Source organism: Trachymyrmex cornetzi, unplaced genomic scaffold, assembly GCF_001594075.2.
Source record: "Trachymyrmex cornetzi isolate Tcor2-1 unplaced genomic scaffold, Tcor1.1 scaffold166, whole genome shotgun sequence".
NCBI lineage: Eukaryota > Metazoa > Arthropoda > Insecta > Hymenoptera > Formicidae > Trachymyrmex > Trachymyrmex cornetzi.
The window spans coordinates 397,237-413,540 of record NW_017296266.1 but is presented as its reverse complement, the minus strand read 5'-3'; the positions used below and the strand labels follow the sequence as shown (position 1 = coordinate 413,540).

The following is a 16,304-nucleotide window of genomic DNA, read 5'->3' as shown; positions in this document are numbered from 1 at the left end:
TAGCCGCTGCTTCTCTCTCGAGCGAACGAAGAGGATAAGCGATCTTATTATAATGTTGATACCGAGTGAAGATGGATTTACAAAGAGTTGACATTTGTACTCCCTTTTCTCTCCCCGATCACGGAGAGACTATATAACTTGCTGTGAAGATCATATCTTATTGAAATATTTCCACTTCATTTTTACTTATTAATGCTTTAAAATAAATAAAATATCTGTGAGGATCGAAATTTTCCTTTTTTAGGAAGGAACGACCATTTCAACTAAAAAAAAATCTTGAAAATATAAGAAATAAATCCAAAAAGATTTTTATTCATATAATTGTGCGATATAGGATGACAAAAAAGTTTGACCACAAAGTTTTGTGTTTTTCAAATAATTAATAACGTATATTTACAAAAAAATAAACTCTGAAGTGTTAATTATATCTTATTAAATATAAAAAGTAATAATTAACATTCAAAATGACTTTTGATACAAGTACTTTGAAGTACTTCGAATTCAATGATGGCCGCGCTCTTTCCACAGATAAATTCTCCTAGACAGCCAATACAGATCTTTAGTTCACCATAGATGAAAATTTTTTGATACAAAATTTTTTTGATATTTAAAAAGATTAACTAACTTTAGAGTTTGTTTTCTTTAAATATATGTTATTATCCAAGAAGGAACTGAAGTTATTTGTCACCATTTTGACATCAAAACGACATTTTTAATGTCAAAATTGCTTGCTACCTGGGTAATGATTTGATGAGCACACAAAACTTGGTCAAACTTTTTTGTCTCTGTGTATGGATGAGAATTTTTAAACGAGTAAACTAGGCAAATCGACGTGGCATGAAGTGCAACACGTGGTATTCTTCGGTAACAATGACATCTTTAATAACCGGTTCAACAACATTACAGTGTCATAGGATTTCAATTACATACGCATTTCGAATTACTTGGTTTTTCATCAAATAAATATACATACATACATGTATCTTTACGTATAGAATCACGAGTGTATGTATGTATTGAGTGTGTGTATCTGTTTTTTATGCATTTGTGTGTGGTGTATGCGTGCATGTATGCACGTATGTCTTTTGTGTGTGTGTGTGTGTGTGTATGCGCAAAGTGCGGATGTATTGCAGTTAAGTTACGCTACGCTTACGGATAATCTCGGGATGCACGATCGCCTCTCTTCATCGCGCATGGATAATATGCGTTATGCACGGATAATTAGATACATATAATCCCGGTGACCATTTCTCCACATTCTGTCTCTCCCTTCCTATGATATGTGTTCGCATATTGCGACGTTCTGTCGTAACGGATTGCTCCCGTCGCCGTCCTCCTTCTCGTAACACTTGGGAATTAGACTCGGTTTCGAGGTGAGAAAAATATCGTTGGGAAACTAAGCGCCCGTGTTTTCACTTTAAACGTCGTTCCCGATAGTGCTGAGCAAGGTTTCGATACACAGAACGCGCTGTGCATTCGTCTTGCACGACGCACGTCACCGAGGAAGCTACTTACACATTTGCAATTTGAGAGGCTAATATATTTTGAGGATTCAACATCAATTTAGAATTTTTCTCAGGCATAGGAGAAAGTAACAAATAATTCGCGAATTGTTTGATAATTATCTACAGGTTACCATTATGTCAAATTTAGGAATTTTCTATACACAATAGGGAAAATTCTCGCCATTTCCACTCCGATTTAATAATTATAACAAATAATACATCGTATAATCATCGAAACTTAACGAAACTTGTGTATGTGTACAATAACAGCGAATTTTTCATATTATCTAATTAGCTGAGGATCTTAAAAGCAAGATGAAATTAGTCCCCTCTTTCGGAAGGGACATAATTCTTGGGAACAAAATCATTCTTTTCCAATAGAAGACCTTTGGTTCGAAACGAAAAATTTTTTAATGCATTTATTATGTTTTTAAACGTAACAGCCTTTCGACGAAGGCGTATGTTTCTTTTCTTTATTCAAAAAGAAATTTATTTCATTCCGGGTTTCTATTTCGCTTCTAAGGTCCTCAGGTCCTATTCCTACGAGTGTCAGGACAATAACACCTTTGCCCAGCACTGGCCTTCAGTCCCGACGCAGAAGAAAGAGGATTTTATACTCACGTACACACACCGTCGCGTTCACAACACTCATGAACGATATGATACAAGTAGGCAAGATATACCGAGTGCCCCGGGACTATTGCCACTATCGAAGATCACGAAGACTTATAGATCAAACGAACAATATTTACTTCAATATCTGTGGCTACGATCAGAATATAAGCGCGGTTAAAGGTGGAGCGGATTATTTCGCGTAGTAAGCTGCGCGTATAAAAAAAATTAACAAATCCAATTTTAAACAAACGTTTTAACAGAATTTTACGAGCTTTTATTACGAAAATAATGATCAGAAAACGTGTGACTAGAGAGAAACGATAATAATTTCGGGACACTCGATACGCGACGTATCCGCGCGAAGGAAAAAGCTCTTTTCCTTTCCCTTTCGCGCGTAATATATATTTACAAGAGCAGAAGAAGCTACGAATATAACTTTGTATCCGATATATATATATGTATATATGTGTAATGTGTATGTATAACCATAATGCACTGACGCAACGTCTTGCCGGTATAATTATCACACATGCCGATATATATAATAATCTTCAAAATTGTAGCTTGACTTCGCTGGGGAAAAGATTAATGTATAACTATAAATGTAAATTCAAAATAATGAATAGAAGAATGAATTTTTGTCACAGTATGAAAAGTAATTAAAAAGTAATAAAATATTTTATGAATATATCGTATTTCATTTTAATCTATAACAGATTTGAACTAAAAGTGACACTTTAATATAAGAGAATATAGTTAGAAGCACATAATACATATATTTCATTATTTTGAGATCTTATTGCATCGATCTTCGCTGAATTTATTCAGCGGAGTCGTGACGATAATCATCAACAGGCCAGACGTTGCCGTTACAATAAAATACCTAATTTTAGAGGCCAGCTCATAGAAACAAAAAGCCATTGCAGAGATTAAACGCGCTTTTCTCTCCTTCTTGGCTATAAAACAAAAACGTGTATATGTTTAGGTACATATGTATAGCGGTCTAATAGAGAGTGTTGTCTACGTTACGTTAGGTCGGGTTACTTGCTTGGATCTTTTGCGGGGACAGCTTTACAATTATTCGCTCGTACTACGAGTCTCGCGACCACGGGGATAAAAACTGCGAAGTTCAGGCACTGAATTAACTCAAAGCACTCGCGAATCGATCCTCGAGGATCCGCGCGACGGGCGAGTGGTCCTGAAGTCCGATCGACGCGAGCGAAGCGGATTCCTTGGCGATCGAGGAACCTCTTCTTTTCGCGCCCAACACGCCGGCGACTAATCACCGTGCCGGTATAGTGTGTATAGTGCTAGTTAATTAACAACTTATTTATTTGCTTCTCGCGACGCTTCTTAGTATTGACGAGTAGGTACGAATGTGTGCTGTGCTCTTAGTCGTAAGGCTTCGCAGAGATATCGTGACAAGAAGAATTATAACAAGTTTTAACCGTTTTATTACGATTAAAAAGGTTTTATTATTTTCATATTTAATCTTCTTCTAAATAACCTAAAAAAGCTTTTTTGTATTGTTTTATTCAAGAAAAGATAAGGGATAATATAAATAATGGAATTGGACATTGTTTGGATAATGGAAAATGGTTTCTCTCTCGAACATGAAACAAAGTAAATAATATATCTCTAAAATAAAATGAACAGAAGATTAAAATATAACAAATAAAATAGAGTGAATATCTGAAATGAAAAAATAAAACAGTATTTTGCGATGAGAACAGCTCGCGATAGTCATCGCGAAACCTTGCGTCCAAGTCACTCCGACACATAATAAAATTTTTGATATATTTATATACATATAGAAATTATTATGCATGCCTAGATACGTCTAGATATCACACGCGATTTTGCTGCGTGAACAAAACCCCCCTGACAAGGTTCGAACGAAATGTATCCCTACAATTAGAAAAGTAATCTCATAAAAATACAGATATGTTTACTTTGACGCACTCGCGCTTTGGTACTTGGTATTGCTCCATTATTGCGGCAAAGTACTCAATTAGTGCGAAAGAAATCGTATGAAATTGAGGCAGAAAAAAGAGATAATTAGAGAAAAACACCTTCTTGAAATATTAAATATTAGGATAATTAAAACTACGAATGATGTAACAATCTATAATTATTCAAAATAGAAATCGACTTCTTCAGGATTCTAACAACGATATCTGTTTTATTGATATGAGTAATATTGCAAACGACATCGCTTCAGATTCTGTTAAAATATAAACTTTTCTTAAAAACGACGAATAAGTATAAAGAGACAATATAAAACAAGTTTTCAGATTCTGAAAATTATCTAGAATAAAATATCTTTAATAAAACGGCTTTAATTATTACTTGCCATTTTTATTAACGTTTATAATGCTTACTCCTACCATTGGCAAAATTAATATTAATAATAAAATACATAACAACTAACAATTTTAGACTATATATGCGTGCGTAAAAGTTTCAAGTTTGAATCACCGAAAACAATTCATCTCGTAATTTAAATGTTATTATTAACGTATCGTTTATGGCGTTTCTTAGCAACGAAATTTATTTAAAAATCGAAACAGGGGACGAGAGTACTTTGCCAATACAGAGCGATTCGTGGGGCAAATCGACCGCCCTCGTCACAACCCTCTATACAATCGCCTACTTAACTTAAAGCCTTACTTTCTAGATTTCTGATGCCTTAATTAGTGATATGATATTTCCGTTCAGCAATGTAGAACGATTCTCAACGAAAAAGCGTTAAAAACTCAAAACTTGCCCAGCGGCAATCCGCGAGCGAAGGTCCTTGCTGACGGGAAGCCTTCGTCGCGGTCGTCTATCCTCCCTCTTTCTTTTCTTCTAACACTTTGCGCAATGACTTTTCGCATCCCGAATAAAGAACGTTGTCTTTTCCCCCCCCCCCCCCCCCCCATCTTCTCACTCTAATTTTATTTCGATGTTGCGACTAGTTGTTCTCCTTGAGGTCCTTATTCTCGACAAAGACGGCCACTGTCCTTTTCGCGTGCGCTTATATCTGATCTTTTTCTCTTCCACTTCTGCATCTTACAATGTCAACGTCGCGTATCCAGCAACGTTTCCTATCTCCCCTCTTTCCTCGCGATTCGTATTACCAGCTGCGCGCGGAACCTCGAACGTATACCAGGACCGTCAGGATTCACCTTTCGCAGATGAATCCATCGCGAGAGCTCCGAGGGAATCACTTTGGAAGTCGTTGCCTCTGTTATCCCCGATAAACACCAACGATACTCCGAGTACGATCGAGATCCGGCGGGACACCGCGCGATCGGCGGTCCTCCAGGCCCTCTAATCTTGATCGAGCGTCCCGATCGCCATCGTTGTCAGGAGTTTCGCCGAGCCGCCGTGTCCCGCGACGATTCTCTCTTGCCGATATACGTGGAAGCCTGTCACGAAGACTCGAACACACTCTCGAGCGAAGGGGACGTGTGCACTCGATCAGTTGGATCGCTACAGCGACACTCGGCAGCGACCATCGCTTTAGTACATTCCTTGCCTGAAGGGGTTGCTGTCCCCAGCCGGCCGCTGATCCGCCGGTTCCGGCCTCCTGAAGGGGTTCACGTCAGCCTGGGCGCCCCGCTGATCCTGACGCTCGGCCGCGTAATTCCTCTGTTGACCATAGTCGCCGGATTGACCGTAGCTAGCCGGTTGATTGTAGACCGGTGGTTGTTCGTGAGCGGGTTGGTTGTAGCCGATCGTGTTCTGCATGCCATAACCACGCTGATCGCCGTAACCGACTTGTCCTGTCGTCTGATAGTTTTGATCGTATCCCTGATCGATATTCGTCTCCATACGCGTCTGGTTCAGGTGGTTGCCGATCTCGCCGGTGATCGGTCGCTGCTCCTGCAGCACGTACGTCTGGTATTCTTTATCGGGCGGATCCTGCATTAGCACGTTCGCTTCATCCTGGAACGGCTTAAAGTCGTAGATATGACGCAAGTAGTAGAGAACTGGAGCATAGAGCAGATTGGAGAAGGCGATGCCGACGTTAAGGGCGGTGAAACCGATCGCTTCGACGACGCCGCCAGCTATAATCGGACCTACCGCGTACGCCACGCTGTACGAGATGTCGGCGATCGCGTAAATGCTGCCGTACACCGACACGTACCTAACGTCCACCAGGTAGCCCAGCGTGGGCAGCAGCGCGGTATCGATGAGCGCGATACCGAAGCAGATACCGCACAGCGGTATCATCAGCACTTTGTACGAGCTGCAGAACGGTATGATGAAGCAGCAAAGACCTTCGAGCGCGAGGCCGCCCGCCGCCATCAGCCACTGATATTGCGGATATTGCTTAGCCATCCTCACGGTGATCACGACACCGATCACATGCGGGAAGAAGGCCGGTAACCAGATCATGCCGATCTTCCAGTTTTCATGCGTCATCGTATCCTCCATCCATAACGATATCGTCGGCTCGAGGAAGGCGAGCGCGACATTGGACATCATCAGGGCGCCCGCGCACACGGCGATGTACGGGTCCATCAGCAGCCGCCAGATCGGTATCGTCGACTTGGGCTCGTGATGGCGGTCTTGCAACTGCTCCTTGATCGGCTTCATCACCAGCAATAACATGAAACCGTCTGCCAGACTGACAAACGCCAGTATCAGGAACGGTACCTCCTTGCCGGCGAATTGGTAAAGAGCTCCTCCGAACGGTGGCGCGACCAGACAGCCAAAACTGATAAACGCCAGGGCAATGCCAAGCGCCTTCGAGCGTTCCGACTCTTCCGTGAAACGATCGGCGATCATAGCGAGGCCGGCGGTATCAGCGAACGCGGATCCAACGCCCTGCAGGCTCCTCGCGAAGAACAGCACGCCGTAGCTCTTGCCGCACGCGAATACACTGGTCGAGAGGAACATGATGGAGAGACCGATCATCATGGGGATGTCGTAGCCGATCCGATCGATTAGCGCGCCGGAGAACGGGTTCACCATCAGTTGCACGATCGCTTTCGATGCGAATAACACCCCCGTGGCGGAATCTTGGCCAGGATGACTAACTGGACCGCTGGCGTTGACCGGCTCCTCTATCTCTCCGAACGCTCCGACATATTTCAGGTAATCGGGTATAATCGGTACTATCACCATGTACAGCATGTTGTCCAGTAGCAACGCTATCGAGACGATGACCAGGATCAGCTTACGCTGAGACTTGGGCTCCTGCAGCTTTGCCCAGACGATCTCCTTGAGCTCGCTGAACTCCATGTTGAGTATCGGTATCGTCGTCATGGTAGTTCCTAGGTAGTCGCCCGCGAAGTGCGACCGACGTCTTCCGGGATTTTTTTATGTATGTCTTAGTGGAAGGGACTAACCGCGGTCACAACCAGTCGTGCGACCTCGGGAAGCGAGCGTGACGAGGAGATCGTCGCGATTGGGGCGGCGCGCATCAGGCCGGGCCGGGGGTAACCTACAACAGATCACCGATTTGGCAACGATTAGCTCGCGGAAATCAATTGACTTCACGTGCGCGCACGTGTACGCGCTTAAACACGCTTCCCGCGCTTCTACGCGACGACACAACCGCTTCGCGAGAACGCGAAATCGAAGAAGCGACTCGGGAAAGACTGAGGGAAAGAGTTGCCGAGGAGAAGAATAGGGGAGCCCTGACCCGGCCTGTGGTCAGCGCGAAGTGCGAACGACATCCATCTACCCATCCACTCTTCCCAACCCCTTCCCAACCCCAACTTCGTAACCTCGCCAACATCATCGACACGCCGACTACAGTCTTGCGTGCGGGAAAGAAACACCTTGCGAAAACGCATACGCCCGCACTTGGCTCTCGGCCACGTTTTCTTCGTAGGCTCTGCTCCCCTTTCGCGCGCGTCAAAGAGAACACGACACCGGATGAAGGCTCCCCCACGATCCACGATAAGACGCCGCGAGATCGACTCTGTGTACCTGAGTGAGCCTTACTATAGTATATCGTGTATCGCATTACGGCGGAGATAAAAACAGCACGAAAAAAAAGCGTCGAGAAAACAAGAGGCGAGGGTCGATGTGACGTGCTTGTCATCGGGGTCGTCGCTAATCATCTCACGAGTGTTAAGTGCAGAAAGAAATAGCTCGACAGTCATTGTGGGCGATATTGTTTTTTATTAAATTGTCGATCGTTGAAACAATTACGTAAAATAAAGAATAAACGATAGTACGATAGAGATTTTGTTTACTTAAAGAATAAGAAAAAGCACGTACATCAAATATTTCAGTCAAAGATCGTTGTGTCATGTTGTTTAAAAATTTTATTATTCAACTTGCATCTTATTTATCGTCATTTATTAAAGTCATGGAAAAGTTAATAGCTAAAATGCTTCATAAAACAAAAGAAAATTGCGCTAAAGTAGCCATTTTCTTCTTTGAGAATCTTCTTGACGCAATTCGCCAATTCTTTTGAATCTCTCTCCTACAGTTTTTCGCTTTTCATGTTTCTTTTGAACTGCCAAGATAACAGTGCAAAAATACAATGGAAAATAGCGGATTTAAATTATACTTTAATAGCGTTGTGACATAATGGTGTTTCTCGCAAAATTTAAGACAGAAAAAACTGGGGTACTCTTTCGCGAATTAGCAAGTGTACTTGATAAAAAATTTATCAACTCTTTTCCGATATTTCAGTAATCCAGATCAGTTTACCTGATTTAACTTACTTTTTCGGAGAAATAAATATTTTGTTTAACGGAGAATCGCACAGTTTTATTTATTTATTTATTTTTATTCTATTATTATCCCGACTTGTCTTTTTCACGAAAGTAACGGAATGCGCGGTCGATTGTAAATAATTATAGTAACACGCGGACAAACATTTAAACTGGAATCTCGGGCGATCATCCGGAACAACGCTCGATTCTTCTCGCGTTTGCGAAATGGCGCCTGTCAATCGTCGTTGTCGCCGTGCCTCTCGTTAATGGCGCAACGCGATCGATCGACGGGCTCCACTACGGCAACGAGCCTCCCTGATGTACGAAAGAAGGCGGCGTGTGAAAAAAAAAAAAACAACGTATCACCGACTCACCGGAGTTGCTGGCGAATTTCTGCCTGAGGGAATTGGCGAGGCGTTGGGGGCCCGCCAAGGTCGGAAGACCGGCGAGCAGGCCGCTCAAAGTCGAGGCGACGTCTGATCCGTCTTCGTCCTTCGAGTCGTTCACCGACTCCTTGACTCCTCGCGTCCCCGGGCCCTCCACCTTTTCAACCGAATTTACAACCGAGTCTGCAACGGCGACAACATTTTCCAACCGTTTAAAATTCGCGTACTGTTAAAAAAGACAATGATAAAAATTCGTTTGTTAACCCCAATACACAGATAGGTACAATTACGAATCTGTGCCACAAAAATGGCATTATTTCCAGCTCGTGACACTTTCGATTAGGGTCAAACATTATTCAAACATAATCCTCATTCGATTAGATCAAACATTACTAACGATCAAATCAAAAGGAAAGAAGAAGATTAGTGATCTGAAAACAGCAGTTACGAGTGGTCTAGTAACCCGCGTTCAAGTAGTTCTTTTCTACAACAAAAACCCTAATAGAAAACATTAGATTAAGCGTTACGGGACTATATACACATTAATAATGGAATTATGTACGAAGGTATAATTCGTGCTCGTTTCGCAGAGGGATATGTTATGGAGGGGTGGGACACAGAGTCCGTCGACCTTCGAGAAGTTAAAATTCATCATCATCATATTTTTAACCCGCCGCAATCGCGCGTGAGGCATTACATCGTACATCGCGTCCGTACTCTACATATTCTATCGTATATATACTATCGACACAATTTTTACTAACCTTTCTATTATCTTATGTACGCGTTACCAATGGGCGGATTTAAATTTAGCGTTTGTGCATCTATCTATAACGTCCCGTGTCTCATACCATGCACATTTGAGGAAAACCGGGCATTACACACGTGCGTAACTTCCCAAGGTAATTTTTGCTCCCTCTCGCCGCATTGCAATATAGTTATTTGGTAGCCACGTGTTATTTCGTACGCCATTGTTTGCAAGGGGGTTGCGGCAGATAATCCCCCTATTACCTGCGTCGCGCTTGTGCGATTGCAAATTTCAACTAAAACACAGAGATTTCCTTCGACGATGATTGGACAACATTACAGCGAGCTGTACTCGAGGAATTTGACTTAACCGATTTGATAAAAACAGCGTATACCGATTTATAAAATTTCAATTCCTAATTTCGTAATTTTTATCACTTTCTGACTGTAAATGTTATTTTATTAAACGATTATTAATCATAATTAATCAAATAAAAATGTGAAAAATCGAATCTCTGAATCATGATCTAAAATGTCGGATCGCAATATTAATATCTGAAGTATTTCATGAAAAAATGTTAAACTAAAATATATAGGTATTTTTCTCTAAAAATTATAAATAGAAAACAGGACAGAAATACCAATAGTACTACTTAAGTTATATTCTAGATTTTTCAATGAAATTTATATCGCACTAAAAATCTAACAAATTGTAACAGCTTTGTTGCAAAGAATAGAGACAGATTTATGGCTAAAATATTGACACAAAATTGGAGAAACAATTATATAGAAAATGTGATAGTATTTATGAAAAAATATACATAGGGTGTATCTAAAATAACGTCCACTAATCATACAGTGCTATTCTTAATAAAAAACTAAGTCGAAAAGTCCTCTACCATTTTACAATTTTCGTAATACTTTTTTTTTAGTTACTCAGTGAACAAAATGCCTAAAATCAACGTATTGACAATTTTATAAGATATCTTTAAGAGTTCTTTAAGAAATATCTTCAAAATATTTCATAAAGAATACTGAAAAATATCTTAAAAAATTGTCTTATACGTTGATTTTATTCGTTTATTCGACAATATTTAGAAATTAATATCTTGTTAATTATTGTGAAAATTGCAAAATGGTAGACTTTTCGACTTAATTTTATATATATCTATATATATATATATTTATAGACATATATATATGACTCTAACCATTGTTCCAAGTGACATTTAAGCAAAGCAAGTCAGGAGAAAGCGTAAAAATAAATCGTGAAAGAATATTGTGCATTGTAAAAAAGTTGCAGAAAAGACATAAAATACATTTTGTCAAAAATTCAAAAAAATTATTGCTTTATGAAAATAACATTTTAATACTGAATAAATTAAATTTAGAAAAATTAATATTAATAAAAAATAGTTGAGAAAATCGGAAAATCGTTTAAAAATTATCGTAGTTTTAACATAAATCTTCCCGAGCTGATCGACGAGGTTTCAGGAGACGAGGATAATTCTTGAAAGGATCAACAAATACCAAAGAGAGGCGGAAAAAGGAGGAAAAAGTATTGATAAATACATAGGAGTCATGTCTGAATCGTGCCGGAAGCTAGTATCCTGTGAAATGATCCCAGCGAGTCGCGCATCGGAGCACCCATGGAGAAAATTCACCGCGGGAACACACACGCATCCCTTTATGAGAAAGACAAGGGCGAGGAGACGTGCTAGCGGGAGGAAGGACAGCACGAGGAAGACAGCACAGACAGGAGCAGGGAACGAAATCGGCCGGAATACTTACTAAGACCGAAGGGCTCCCAATGGCAGGGGCGTCTCGGCGTGTCTCTCCGTCGGGGTGGCTTTGGAACGTCTGCCCTCGGAGTCCTCCCCGCCACCGGATCGCCGCGGCGCCCTCTCTCACCGTCGTGACGACGGCGACGGTGGCGGTTTCGCCGCGGAAGGCGCGGCAGGGCGCAGCCGCGACCGCCAGGACCCAGGGATTGGCGGTGGTGAGGCCGTGCGTCAGCCCCCAAACCCTCCACCATCGACTATATGGCACCCTCCGTCGCATCCTCCGGGGGTGGACGGCGGAGAAGAGCGGCACGGAAGAGGGTGCGGGCGGGGGAGGGCGAGACCAGGTATAACGACGACGGTCGATGCTGCGCGGTATTTCTGGCGTCAGGTCGATACCGGCCTCACCTGTGTGCGAGGCAACTGTGGGCTGCCTGCCTGCCTGCCTGCCTGCCTGCCTGCCTGCCTGCTAGCCTACCAGCCACCCCCCGCAACGAAGGGGTTCTCGAACGTGCCCGCTCCCCCTCCCCAGCCAGTGGCTCTTCAATCGGCGGATCGTCAACCCTCTCGCGTACCTTCCCGTTGCCATCACCTGGTCGCAGTAAGGGTAAGGGCAAAGGTGAAATTGCGAGACCCTGCTTCGAGTACCGGCTCGACCGTGAGTGTGGCGCGCTCAGTTTTCCAGGAGACATCGCCACCCGTGCTCTTCTTCCTTTCGTCTTCGTTCATCGCCGGGCTCAGGGGAATTACGATCGTTTACTGGCATTTGATGCGCTCTAGCGCGTTTCGGCATCATGGTGAATGTCACGCCGGAGCATCAGCTAAGATAATGGCCGCGGGCGGAGTTTCGATGCTGTTAGGCCGGAATCAGACTACGCATTGAAGAATGAGATTGAAAGATTGAAGTTTGACCAGTCAGAACAAAAGAAGCCAAAATTTCTTTGTCTTCATTGGTGAAATTTCAATCTTTAATCTTCAATCTCAATCTTCAATGCACAGTCTGATTCCGTCCTTACGCTGCGTCACGCATCAGTCAACATTCGCTCGTCGCTGATTATTGCGAAATCGATCAAATCACATTCGACTTTGTTCGCATTCGTTTATTCTTTGCGAAACTGTAACTTATGAAATAAATTTCCTTGCAAATTTTTTTCATTGCGTAATAGATTAATAGCAATTATAGTAACTTACGGTACCACTAAACCTAATACTTGGTATTAAATGCAGCATTAAAGTCTCACGAGACGCTGCTCTTTTTTTCCTCTCGTTTGAATCGATGTAAAATTGGTGATGGCAGACACGTCGAAATAATAACACGGGCATACAAATAATTTTTTTGATTTAGAAATTAGATCATGATATTTTTATATATTTTGGTGCTCTAAAACCGAATTCGATGTCCAAATTGCTTCATCATACGTCACCGAGCACGTCACAATTTTTTATCGACGGAAAACAGTTCGAATGTTAAATATTTTTAACCTACCAGCTTGCATATTAACTTTAGAAGTTTGCATATTGAACTTACTTTCTCACTTTTACCTCAGTTTGCATATTGAAAACCAGACCATAAATATATGTGTGTGTATGTGTGTGGCTTTAAAAATACGGGGATATCGAGTTGTTTTCCATCGATAAAAAAAACTGTGACGTAATGGAACAATTTGGACATCGAATTCGGTTTTACAGCGTTGAGAAAAGAATACTATAATCTAATTTCCGGATTAAACATTAAAGTTTTTATGTAATTGAAGTTCTTTTTTGTCTCTTTGTCGACGAACGATATCGACGAGGATTATCGTAAAGTTAAATTAACAATTTTAAAACAATTTTCCTTCCATTTTTATATTATAGAAGAATATTGAGAAAACCAGGCAAAGTTAATGCTAACTATGTTGGAGATTACTGTCGTTTTTCCTGTCGGTGAAAAACATTGAAAGGACACGACGAAGTCAATGGCAGCCAGGTAGTTGCGCACGAGCGAGTTGAGAATCAGTAATGTTCGAAGGGGAATGCGAGAGGTCAAAAGTCGGGTGACTGAAACTGCGTAACAGGTTCGCGCTGCCGTAGTCGCTCCACTCCTGCGTAAACCGATCAATTTTAATCATCGCAGATAAGGTCAGAGGTATTTTTATATCGGTTGCGAGCAAAAACGAGCACGTGTTATTCGATACGCTATCGAAAACTCAATATTCTTCACTATCGCTTACATATAATACTGAATTGCTCTGATTACTTTTACGAGTACAATATTTTCTAGTTCCATTTATATTCTTTCTTTATTTTTATCCAAGTCTTCCAGAATATGGAACGCTTCAACGTTGGACTAAATTGTTTTTAGGATTAATTTGAAATTCGTTGTAAGTGAATTGATTCGAGTTTTATTAAAAAGCTTAATTTGAATTATTTGAAATTTATTGTAGGTGGATTAATTAAAAATTTATTAAAAAGCTTTGATTAAATGTTAAAGGGAGTTGTTACGTTGGTGTACTTGAATACGTATGCAACAAATGCTATTTTTTTTTACTTTACTTTTTAACTTTATTATGTGTTGTTATTAGAAATATAATTATTCATGAGAGTTTAGTGATTTCATTAATTGCAATTGCAAGTAATAAATTCATTGATTATAGTCAGCAAGACAAATCTTTTTAATAATTCTCAACAAGAAGGCACGAACGAACTTCCTCTTTGAGTGTTGCTCTGTGAACGTCCACTGAAGTTTCCGATGTTGAAGCTGTAAAGCTGAGGAGTTTCTAGGAGTTTCTAGAAGTTTGACGATGAACAAGTAACATCATCTATTATTATACCTCTGCCATCTCTCAAGCTAAAGCAGACTTCTCTATATTCTATCAACTGTAAAATCTCGGAAAACAACTTTAGAGATAACTAACCAAGATAGCTAAACACAAAGTTATTTTTCATCGTTTTGTAAATCATAAAATCAACATCGTGCAACAAGTTTTACTACAACTCCCACAATGTTTCGCTTCGCGAAATGTAATAAATATATATATAATATTCATTACGTAAAATGAATTATGTAGGAAATATTTTCATAATAATTGTAGAGAATTTCACGAGATTATTTAACGCTGTAACAAAAATAAGTTCACAGGCAACTGCAACTGATGGATATGAAAATTCGCAGGGGATTGATATCACTATAACGATATTCTACCCTTAGCTTACGGCGCCCTTCGCGTTACGTGGCAGGCGTCATTGCGAACGATCGAACGTTAAATTAAGACTGTTTCTGACATCGGGCTGGAACGTCGTGTCATTCGTTCAATTCATTTGATGGCATCGCCAGATGATACGTCGCGCGATTATGAGCGACAGGAAAATTGACGAATGAATTAATAAACGAAGAAACAGGGTTTCTCTTTTAGACGGATCTTCTCGAAAGATTGTATTGTTTTATGAAGAATGATCGCGCGCGCGGTACAAAATACCTATTATGTTCTGAGAAATTTATCCATTCCTTTTCCAAATTCGCAATTGGATTACGCTGTAACTTCAAGATGGTAATTGGTAACTGAATTAACAAATGATCAAGGGAATTAGTCAGGTTCCTAGAATCTAGCAATTAACGAAAACAGTATTAACAGAACGATGGTTTCGAAACCGAGTGAAATTGTTCTCCCCTTCGCCTTGGCGTATAATATACTACTATTAAATATCAAAGGAACAATGGTAACATAATCTTTTAAGTTAGATAACATTTTATTATTTTTAACTTCTTTGTGTGTCAAAATGTAAATTAATCCAGTTTTGTAGTTGAATTGCTCAATTTCAAAGTAAACAACATCCATATTAAATAGTAAACACTTAGTAAATAATAAGAGTCAAATTCAATACATTCCATGAGTTAAATTATTCAGCTCTATTGTTTTAGGTAAATTAACTGTCTGAATAGTCGTAATGGCGACCTATGTATAGAAATGGTTAAAAAAAACTCAAATTGAATATAATTTGACAGTGTATGACTTATCGGAAAGTATACAATTTTTCTGTATCTCGTTTCGCATCGTATTTTTCATTTTTATCTCTCTTCATTTTTTTGTCGGACCGCAATCGCGTGCCGCTAAATACCTGGCTCACGTGTCTTTTCGTTCGGGATCAGAATAGATATCGATTAGCCTGTTCAGCTGTTGACCCAGCGGGACAACATTTACGCGGACAAGTTCGTACAGAAAGAGAGGACACACCGATCACGTTGTATCCGTTGTTAACCGCGTGAGAGGAACCCGCGTCATCGTTTTTCCCGTCACCATCGACTTTCGCACGGCTACGACTGCTTTGATTCTGCGGCCGAGCCATCCATCGACACGAACGAACGAATATGCTGAAATAAACGATCCTCAGCTGATCATCCCATTAGTACGGCTCGAGAAGCGCGTTTATTCTGACAGCTCCGCTTTTCCGAATTGGAACGACTTGGGATCGGCGGTCACGACTCGCTCGCGACTCGATCGGGCTCGCGTTTCTGCGGCGTGAGAACGGCGACAGGACGCACGCGTGTCGTGCAGGACGGACAGGACTTTGTAAGATTCACGGCCTGTGATATATCTCGGATGACTTAACCGATATTTAACATTCCGCCGC

At 41.1% G+C, this 16,304-nt stretch overlaps 1 protein-coding gene across 5 annotated transcripts in view; it reads right to left on the bottom strand.

Annotated features, from left to right (window-relative positions):
• Window positions 1-12,102, bottom strand: part of VAChT (Vesicular acetylcholine transporter) — a 96,634-nt gene extending 84,532 nt beyond the window's left edge. For 3 of the 5 annotated variants that reach the window (XM_018504346.1, XM_018504345.1, XM_018504349.1), the window contains exons 1-2: window positions 11,707-12,102; window positions 9,157-9,351 (exon numbers count right to left, since the gene is read on the bottom strand). In XM_018504346.1, coding sequence (XP_018359848.1) covers window positions 9,157-9,351; window positions 11,707-11,950 — 439 coding nt within the window. In that variant the 5' untranslated portion in view covers window positions 11,951-12,102. Of the gene's footprint in view, window positions 1-5,025; window positions 7,555-9,156; window positions 9,352-11,706 lie in introns of those variants that run through there. The other 2 variants (XM_018504344.1, XM_018504347.1) reach the window with 2 other exon arrangements.
• Window positions 12,103-16,304: the final 4,202 nt, after the last annotated feature.